This window comes from Nymphalis io, chromosome 6, assembly GCF_905147045.1.
Source record: "Nymphalis io chromosome 6, ilAglIoxx1.1, whole genome shotgun sequence".
In the NCBI taxonomy this organism is placed as follows: domain Eukaryota; kingdom Metazoa; phylum Arthropoda; class Insecta; order Lepidoptera; family Nymphalidae; genus Nymphalis; species Nymphalis io.
The window spans coordinates 9,703,312-9,714,904 of NC_065893.1; the positions used below are offsets into that span (position 1 = coordinate 9,703,312).

The following is an 11,593-nucleotide window of genomic DNA, read 5'->3' on the forward strand; positions in this document are numbered from 1 at the left end:
TCTCTAATTCCAGCTTTCCCCTTCCTTCATAACTCTATACGTGCTGGCTCTCGATGTCACCGCGTAACTGTAACATCAATTCCATCGCACACAAAGAAATTTGGCAACTCCTTTCTTTGTCGCGCTTCCAAAAAATTTATTTTTTTACCAGCTCACGTGTTCCGGGTTCCTTCAAACGAGGCGTGAAGAGGCATCTTGCGGGCCGGCAGTGCGGGGCTGGCTAGTGCAGAACATTCTTCCCGACTGTACTGGCTGTCGTGGCGTTTGGACTCAACTACCACTTACCATCAGGTGGAGATTTGCCGGGAAGGCAAATGACTCTATAATTTGCCTTCCCGGCAAATCTATAAAAAAAATACGCCGGTGTGAGCGAACCACAGGCAACGGGAGGAAAACAGTACTACGCTTAGTCTAGACATAACAATTTAGTTTCCAAGGATGGTGGAAGGGACGGTTAATATTGTTTTATAGTACCAATCACTGAGTGGTGATGAACAATTATAATAAAAAAATGGGCCACATTTCTCAAGAGATCTGTTTCATAATGTGGAACGATGTACAATGGGCCACCACTCAATATGGAAGCCATAAACAGAACCTAATAATAAATAAACGCCTGAAAAAATACGCAGCGCGTGTGCTTGATGCAAAATTTTTCTTAGTCTGCCTCGTTGGTCCAGTGGCTAGATGTAAGTAAGGCCAGACCCGGAGGTCCTGGCTTTAATTTCCAGGTGGGGGCAGTAAAAAGTTATTGAGTTTTTCTGTCAGAAAATTCTCAGTAGCAGCCCGGTGTCTACAAGTTGAAAGTGTGTACAGTCCCGTACCTCGGAAAGCACGTAAAGCCGTTCGTCCCGCGCCTGAAATCTTTCCGATCGTGTCGGATCACCGTCCTATCAGATAATGATAGCTAGGGAATAGAGAATGCACCTGTGTTTGTGCATACACTTCTGCAATATAATATGTCCTGCGAAGTTAACTAATCCTTCTTGGGATTGGTCGCCGTGGCCGTAATCGGTCTGGAGGATAATATTATTATTGTGGAAAATGTAGTCTAAAATCGACATGCTTCAAAAATATAAATCTAATTTCTAACATATACCAATTTAATTGTAGTTTCCAAGTGTCATTTTTTTATTATACGTAATTTTAAAAATAAATACTGTCTGAGACTATTTATTGATTATTTTAGTTCAATTCAGAGGATACATACATGGATGTTCAATATATCTGTTATAAAACTATTATCTATACATTATTATTATTTTATAAATAATGTCCCATTGTTTATATAACTATCATAATATATCCACCAAGGCTAGTTCGTTTCGTTATATTATAAAGTGTACATATTTTTTTTTTTATAGAATAGGAAGGTGGACGAGCATATGGGCCACCTGATGGTAAGTGGTCACCAAACGCCCTTAGACATTGGCATTGTAAGAAATGTCAACCATCGCTTATAGCCAATGCGCCACCAACCTTGGGAACTAAGATTTTATGTCCCTTGTGCCTGTAATTATTAATTGGTCTGGCCTTACTTACATCTAGCCACTGGACCAACGAGGCAGACTAAGAAAAATTTTGCATCAAGCACACGCGCTGCGTATTTTTTCAGGCGTTTATTTATTATTTTATTTATTTATTACAATTATATGCCCGATCAAAATTTGTTTCGAGAAAAGAGCCACTGCGTTTAGATAAAGCTTTAATATATATATAAAATAAATATATAAAATATAATTCAAAATAAATATCTGAAAAGATCTGCTATACGTTATATATATTGTTCATCAATCAAAACTTTCGGTACTAAAATGAATACTACGCTCCGCACTTGAAATATATTAATGATAACAGAAAATTTTTGTAGTTTTGATTTATTACATAGTTCTGAAAATGTTATACACATATTCTACCGCTTTCACGAGTTCTTAATGCATTCAATACTTTGTTAAAATGCTATTATAATATTTCTGCATACTTATTACAAGATAGTATCAAAATTTAAGATATAGTATTCATATGCAATATAAATATTGTTTCCAAATGGTGTTAATTGTCTTTGTGACATTCTAGATTCCTTAGTCGGTCTGGTTGGTGTACAACAACTGTATGAGATATACTACTATATTTTGTAGCTTCTTCATCCCGGATTTAATGACGATGACCATCTCTTAAATTGATTTCTGCGCTTCGCCTCGCATGGTGAACAAAATAATTATTTTTGGGCTTAGTTCCTGAGTGCTTCGTCGATTACAAGCTGTTTTCACTATTTTCGGTCTTGCTATCTGATGCCATTCGAAGATCGACGCTATTATATCTTCTCAGCCGGCTAGTGATTCTATCTCTAAGTATTTCTTCTTGTGGTGGTGGTAACAATGTCTTCTTTAATATTGATGTTGCTCATGGTCCAAGTTGTTTTTCAGCATCCTGGTTCTACGATCACCCACGTTATTTTTGGCACTTCCAGGTTCTAAGGAGGATCGCTTTCCATTAGCGATTGGGCTCTTGCAAAAATTTCCAGCCATATATCTAATCAAAATAAATATATGTCATTCACTTTCTAATGCCAATTGTAACAACAATAATAATAGATCGATATATTTAATTACATACTACATATAAATCAGGAATGAAATAGAAAGTTCTTACTTTATACATGTACTAGCTGAACCGTGCCCACTTCGCTGGGCGGTAAACATTTTTACTTGTGACCGAACATTAATTAAATTGTCTCACGTGTCACGTGATATTTTAAATTATCTCTTAAACTATGCAACCAAAAAAACAAACTGTAAAAAACGAATTTTATATAAATAAAATTTCCTTGGTAATAAAGCGATTTATTTCTAAATAAATTGACGTGTTGTATATACCGTATACACCGTCTAATAGAAATATCACTTAATAGATTACAACACGATGGCTTTTCCATACCTATATCGTATTATCTCTTTAACCATTGGTCCAAATTATATGCAGTAAAAGGGAAAAATATTTTGTAGGCATTATCAAATTCTACAAATTTTCTCTAGAACTCAATCATATATCTCTCATCGTTAAGACAGCGTTCGTAAGATATGTTTTCGTTCAACCGTTTTTTCTGTGACTAACTTTGCAAATCCCACTACCAAGAAAAAGTCTTTTCATTTTTCGGGTTAATTAGCCTATGACACACACAAATGATGTGACATTCTATTGGTAAAAGAATTTTTAAAATCGTTTGGTTGATCCAGAGGTTACCCCCTACAATTTCACAAACTTTACCTCTTTATAATATTAATATAGATAAATTGGCTGTAGAATATTTTAAAGGGATTAAAATTATCTAACAATAAATACTCACATACGATAGTGCCTAATAAATATTTTGAAAGAGTGGCAACGACAGTGTTCGCAGATATTACAGCACCCAAACAAGCTGAGGCTGAGGGTGCCATGAATAAGAAAATATAGTCAGTGTTTTTTAACAATTGGATGTAATTTCGAAAAATGATTGATGCTATCCTTGATTATGACCTTGCTGTTGAAAAACATTGGCAAAATGTACATATAAAAATCAGGTAAAATTAGTCCGCGATTTCAAGGCTCTCTTACCTAGAAGAAATTAATAATACTTATTTATTTTGATACCGTATTTATCTATTTTTACAATTTGTCTTAAGTATTTTTTGTCAATTAAGCAACTGATAAAATATTATTACATCGTAATATACAATAATAAAATGAAACTGGGTCATTATTATTTATCTGATATTATATTACCTACTTGAAGAAATGTTTTATGTATATCTAAAACATTTTCCCTTGAAATGGCAAATGGTACAAATTATTTTACCTTGCTTATAAAATGTCTCTCTAAGAATTTAATTTATACCAATGAATATATTCGAATAGCAATTATGTAAGTTACTACGATTTTTATTTCCTTATCTCCCCTACTGTCACTTGATAAGAACTCGTTCATTTTTTGCCCAGAGAATCTCAATTGCAAGCAAGGGTAAATTATATTATTGTTGTTCGTAATAATTACGAAAGGACATGATTTGTACAATCATTATTTTAAAATTTAAATCTGTATATATATTTTAAGAAACATATCAAGAAGAATTTAATTTTGTAAAAAAAAATAATAAAAATAAATTTTCAACGGCAGCTTACTTATGGTCACATAATTAAACCGTTATTTATTCGTAAGTGCTTAGTAATAATAATAATCCTTATCCAATTTTTTTTTTACAAAATTAGTCCGTGTCAAAGTTGTTAGTTTGGTGCGAATATATTGCACCTGAAACAATATAAGCTGCACGTATCAATCATATTATCAATGTACTTACCTACATTAATATAATATCTATTTATCAGTTTCCAATAAAGTCGTCTGCAGCGTTTTGAAATTTACTTTATCTTAAGACCATGTATTAATAATGATAGTAATGCGATAGGCATGCCCAATAAATATAAATTTTATAAACATATCTAACATTCTGCACAAGAAATTATTTATTAATTAGGTTTCGATTATTGTTATCGTTTTACAGACATAAAAAAATAAGTAATTAGTCTTGATATCGACTTGTAAATCAGGTTATTGATCTGTAGATTGCTTGATTATAATCTGTCACAAAGAGAATATAATGTTTACAATTTGTTATATACTTGTTAAGAATTATTCTTTCACCACTGACTGGAAATTTATTTTCACAAATACATTACTATGACAGTAGAATTACGTATTTTTTGATGATAAATGTAATCAAGCAGGAAGTAAAAAGACCGCCTTTGCACACTCAGATTGGACTACTTACTAATTTTAAGCTGCATAAAAAATGTCTGCAATTGTTTTAATTGTGGTTGGACGATGCCTTACTGAGCAAGTTAGTGTTCCCACGTAGCACTTTTTGTTGCAAGTGGTGGCCGTTTTCTTCACTCATACCTAACATAACGTGCAACCTGTGTACCTAACACAGTTAAGTTAGTTTAAGTTAATGTCAGTAAAAGCGGATGAAAGTTTACCATCTCTATGTCATCCGCATAGTACGGGGATATCGACACTATAATATAATAATCCTACGAGGCAGTTGGCCTCGTAGGATTATTATATTTTTAGTAATTATAATGACCACAATATACAATACGCATACTGTGTAGTATTATAATTGTAAATAAGCTGAGCCTACTTACTAGCATAAAGAGATACTACACGATAACATTAATATGATTATGAAAAAGCACGCTACTTAATCATACAGCATACTGTAAACGTAAATGACTTATCACTTAATTTCTTGTTTGTGTTTGTAATATATATCTCTCCTCTCTCTCTTTGTTATTTTTAATTTTTGTAATGTGGTTCAAAATAAACAATGTAAAAAAGATATGAAGCGCAAGCGACATGGCACATAATCAAAATGCTTGTATTAACGAGTACGCTTCTTTAAGATTTAATTTTATTGGCAACTAAACTTTTCTTTGCATAGAGTACTTAAAATAAATGTAATTTAGCAACAAATTATTGTTATTTATTTATTATTATTATATATATATAATAATTATTTGTTATTGAAGGTCAAAGTTCAAGTGGGCGAGAAAGAAGTGTGCTATTTCATGACATCACAGTTTAAGCCTTGGTGATTTTAAGTTGCTTTTATTGTTAAAGTAGTTCTATGCTTTCAATGGCTACTGTACACACTAAGAGAGCACATAAAAACTTACGTGGTAGTTACTTAGTGTTGGTCTGGGCAGGTAAAACCCATTCATCACTTTTTCCATTGCCAACCAGCAATATTGCTGTGTTCTGGTCTGGTGAATGAGCCAGTGTAACTACAAATACAAGGAACATAACATCATCATATTATCACAACATCTTAGTTTCCAATGTTGCTAGCACATTGGCAATGAAAGGAATAGTAAATATTTCTTACAGAGCCAATGTCTATGGGCGGTGGTGAACCCAGCTTAGTTTTTTAATAGACTTTCTTGATAGAATATACATTACGAATTGGCGATTTACCTTCTAACATAAAATATTATGATTAATTTCATATTTAATCAAAATTTGCAATTGATCTTAGCAATAATTAACCATCAATAAAATATTTTGATCAATATACCTAGATATAATGCAACTGATTTTAATCAGAATATAAAATCTTAATTGATGAATTACAATGAAATACTAAATTAATTATTAATATTCATATTTTTTAACCACAATAATTATTTCTATACCTATTACAAAGAAGCCATTAAAAGTTTAATTCTATTTCGTCTCTGCTAATCGCATAACAGGAACCAAATTTATTTATGAAGGTGTCATTATCCACTCCAATCCATCCGATACTACCGTCATATGAATTTGATTATTATAGCTATCTCTAAACAGACAATATAATTAACACCTGTCATTTACACATTACCTGTTTCAGATAGTTCTATATTTGTCTAGACTGAATGAATCTCGTCATGCATAAAGCGTTTCGATTAACAGAATTATTAATTACCCAAATAGTAAGAGTCCGATTTCGTATTTGACAAATCGATTTTATTAACACGGTTTTTTATTGATTTTTAACTTGATATGATATATCGTGTATTTAGTTATATAATAAATATTATGTACATAACTTAATATTATGCAAATATAAATTATCCTACTTTGTAATTGTAATTTATAATTGTAAATGTCTTCCTTTTAATGAAATTTATGATTATTTACTTTGGTATGTTTAATTAAACTAGATACGTCTATGATTGAATATTATTGTTTCAGAAAATAAAAGATTCATATTTTGAAGTTAGTAGCAGTAGAGAGATAGAGAATTTCTCCCATTACGCATTAGTTCACTTGTCAATAAAGTATTGAAATGTAGTTAGCTTAGTAATTAAAATTTTATTACACATTTTTTCTATTGTTATTCAAAATTAAATAGTTAATGTATGATCTATAATGATTAAAATAATAAACTTGTCTATGTGATATTTAGATAGATAACTAATACCACGTATTTAATATAAAATGTTTTATTATTTATTTTAAATTGCTGTTATGCTAACTTATATAGGAAATTAGTTTTCGTCCACGGCTCGGCCGCGTGTGAGGTGGGACAGGAGGTATTAAATACCCTATGTCTCATAATAGAGACAAGTCCGACACGAACAGACTGACTGAACACAGCCTAAGACCAGTATACAAATTATACTTAAGTAAGCCTAATTTGATCTAGAACTCAATGTTTTCGTGTCATTAGTATACATAACATAATGCCTATTATAATACCTTGTTATCTGTAAATAGTGAATAAATTTTATCAAAGTGCTACACTTTCGTACTTTAACAATAAAGATTTCAAATGATATTTCACCAATTATTATTAGAAATGTGTGTGATAGCTTGATCGCGCTCTGAAATTTTGTACAAATACAAACAACTCATGATAAGATAATGAAATCCAGTGGCATAACACCGCCAAACATATATATATCTACCTTTCATTGGTCTATTATATTATACAAATATGGATTTTGTATGAGAATCTGTTCGATGTTCGAATGTTCGATGTCTTATTAATTAGTTTATATATCCGTATTATTACATTATTGTTACTTATATTACTATGTGACTACCTCATCATCATCATCGTCTAGTGGCTAGATATAAGGCCGCATACCCGGAGGTCCTGGGTTCAATTCCCAGGTCGGGCCAATAAAAAATTATTGAGTATTCTGTTGAAAATTCTCAATAGCAGCCCGGAGTCTGGAAGTTGGAAGTGTGTACACTCCGTGCGTGCGAGAGTTCAGGCGCAGGATTAACTTGCGTCAACAGCTTTGCGTGCTTTCCGAGGCACGCAAAGCCGTTGATCCTGCGCCTGAACTCTTTCCGGTCGTGTCGGATTGCCGTCCCAATCGGATTATAAGATTTAGGGATTATAAAGTGCACCTGTGTTTGCACACACACTTGTGCACTATAATATGTCCTACCAGTTGGCTAACCTCTCTTGAGATTGGACGCCGTGGCCATTTAATATATATAATATTAAAACAAAATATTAAGTCGAAAACTTAATAAAATTACACAATTAAGTTTAACTTAAATTATTTTAATAATAGGTACGAGAATAAAAACAGATAAAAGGCTTCATAGGCATTGTGTTTATTTCGGAATATATACATTTTTTTATCTGAATATATATTTATTAACTTAAGAACTATTTACATTGAGGAATCAAATTATACACAAAATTAAAAATACCTAGTATATTATTAAATTTTATTACATAAAAAATATACATCGTTTGGACCCTCGTACTTAACGATTTAACTTTTCAAGAAAATAAACCGAGATATTATGCCTTAAATTTCATCAAAGTATGCAATAATTATTTATTTATTTCTAGATGAGATCAAGTAGTTTCCGATTTTATGCTATTTGTCTGATACAATAAAAATTTGTATTTGATTTTATATTAATCATTATTTAATCAAAGTAAAGAGTACCATACGCTTATGGTTCTTTACTAAATCAAGTACCTATACACTTTACATTGGCGCCTTACTGAAGTAACAACATATGTACTACCTAATAGGTAGCCTTAGTCGATAAGAAAATATCATTATCTTATTATTGTCGTGTCATATTTCTTTATACACTATTAAAAATATTTTTTTTTATTCTTACAAGACATTAAGCTATTTATTTTATGGTAGCTGTATAATTTATTTATTTATGTTTAATCTGTAGTCATGTTGCGTTTTAAACATAAATCATTCATAGACTATAACTTATTTAATATTAATACTTCTGTAATATCAATTATATTAGTGCAAAAGTTTTTTTTTTAATTATATATTATAAATAAAATACCTAATTCTTTATTTTGAATATTATTTTGTCAGAAATTAGTTGCAAAGCTTGTGTGATTAACTTTACCATAAATATTACAGTAATTGACATCATCATTAATTACCTTGTTTTGATTAATTAGTATCATTTAATTATTATGAACATAAAAAATAAAAAAGTTTTATACGATATATTAATAAAATTATATTACCATTTGTCTTATTTATTACGGGGTATAAATCATAACGGACCATTTGAAATTTGGGATCTTCTTTCATTTTTGTTGTCTTCCAGCCACATGAACTTATAGAATATTGGTGCAAATGCACCGCCAAGGATAGGACCGACCCAATAAACCCAATGTGTATTCCAGTTGCCAGTCCAAAGAGCTGGGCCTAATGATCTCGCTGGATTCATACTTGCTCCAGTCAAAGGACCGCCGGCGAGTGATAAAGCGACTATTGTGAAACCAAATTTCAAAGGGATAGCATCTTGTTTTTCTTTGTTAACTGGATCCCAAACGGCGCAATTAATTAATCCCAGTGCTGTAGACAAAACAATTTCAATAATCAACGCCTGATACATCACGTGGTTAGGATGTGGCACGGTCGTACAAATGCTGTCTTGCAGTAAATCTATTGGTGACACGCTGACCAATAATCCATAGCCGACAATGGCTCCTCCACACTGAGCAATAACGTACATTATTCCTAGAGGAATAGACAATGATCCCCACAATATAGCAGATAATGTTACAGATGGATTCATATGCGCTCCAGAAATATGTCCAAACGTAGTAATATTAAACAAGACGACCAGACCAAAACCAATCGGGCTGTACATCGATGAGTGAGTTTGTCCGTCTAGTGGTACACACGTCATGCATCCCAAAAAAAGTAACAAAAATGTCGATACGAATTCCGATACAATTATTTTAAAATTTTTATACCACCATTTCATAATCACTTTCAATTTTGTAGATTTAATTTTTTCATTAGAAATGCTACCAACAACTTCTACAATTTGTGTTGCCGGAGGCACGGTCATCTTGATTGCTGTCTCAATTTGGCAACGTCAATAAAACCTGAGAAACTTGTTTTCAAATTCACTGCACGCACAAGTCACGAATACTTTTTTATATCTCTTAATATATTCACATATTTACGGTACAGGTGAATGTACGCGATACACAACCGTTCCGTTTTGCCGACTAAGTGAAAATATTGGTGTATCTTTAAATGACTGTACATTCACGAACCCTGCATTATAATATAGATAGGCCAATGTTATCTTCTGGTAGAATTGCGTACAATGAATACGTGGGTTTTCCTTCCTTATAGAAGCCGCAGTTCAGAGATCCGTAGACAAACATTGTTTAAGTTGCAATAAATTACTATGTAAAAAAGATCGTTCAACGATTTTTTTTCTTAAATACAATAATAGGAAATATTATTTTTAAATAATATAAAAACATGAATTCATTGTAAATCGAATTAAATCTTTATCATTTCATAAGTGATAAACCTTGGATAGTATCTTTTTATGTTTGCAACTGAATAGTATACCTACAATTTTAATAAAATTCATATTGCTTAATATAAAAACTATGCTGTTTATTTTATATAAATATTTATGCTAAGTATAAGACTGTGTAATTGATTTATCATAATAAAAATATATATAATAAAAACAAAAGATGCCGCAGATTTTTAAATTTTTTTTTTTATTTTTCGGTAACTATTTCGAGTAAAGTATAATCACACTTATATTATATGTTGTACGTATTGTATACTCTTGATTATATAAGGCGATTTATTTGACAGTACCAAAAATAACAAAATCTTTGAAATTATACTAGTTGTTTATCACAGAGTTATATAAAGCTTAGTTTTATGTCAATTTATGTAAAATAATCTTATCAAAATGACATCTAACATATACAAATACTTTATCGTAAAACATCTTGGAAGCATCACTGTCATAACAAAGCTAACCTATAAATCGCTTCAAATTATTACAAAGGCTATCTTATCTGTGGTACACATGTTATGTCATCAAATAAACTGTTTAGTTCATAAATATCCATATGTATATATGTACGTATATTATATGCATGTATTTTTTTATTATTAATCATAAATACCCCAAAGGTAATAAATCCCTTTAATTTTTTTAATTTAAAGAGCCCATACTTTGTTGCATAACGATCTCTTACAGTCATATAAATATTCATATTAAGCTGACAGAGAAGAAAATTGCAGATATATAAAAATGACATAACATTGAGACCACGTTATACCCTTTGTGCTTTTAATCTCACTGACTTGCTTAAATCTTTAAGCTGAAACACTAGCTGTGTTACAAAGTTTTGATGTTTGACTAATAACTTTCAGTCTTAGATTCCCTTTGGATAAAACATGGGTGAGGCTTCTTCACAAAAATTATAAGGTTATTAAAAATAAACCTCTACCTACCTCTAAAATTATTAGGTCCTTACATATGAAATTAGCGTTTTGTCGCACTGACCACATTGATTTGAAATATCTTCTTTTTTGGTTAAGAATTCCAAATTCTAATTTATAAATTAATTTAGCTGGTACATATGAGTTTTGACAACAGTCATTCATTTGTTTTTTCCTTATTATTTTTTTCTTTGGCGTCGCTTATTATCGCACAATGGAAAACATGAAATATCGATATATCTACGAGTACGAGTTCTACCGTGTAACCAGTGCTGCAGAAACAGCTCAA

General features: G+C 31.2%; 1 protein-coding gene across 1 annotated transcript; it reads right to left on the reverse strand.

Annotated features, from left to right (window-relative positions):
• Window positions 1–8,133: 8,133 nt before the first annotated feature.
• LOC126769013 (aquaporin AQPAe.a-like) lies at window positions 8,134–10,098 on the reverse strand. Its single transcript, XM_050487551.1, has 2 exons — window positions 8,536–10,098; window positions 8,134–8,502 (listed from the first exon to the last, which is right to left on the reverse strand). Exon 1 carries the CDS (start codon window positions 9,887–9,889, stop codon window positions 9,083–9,085), a length of 807 nt encoding a protein of 268 aa, XP_050343508.1. The 5' UTR covers window positions 9,890–10,098; the 3' UTR covers window positions 8,134–8,502; window positions 8,536–9,082.
• Window positions 10,099–11,593: the final 1,495 nt, after the last annotated feature.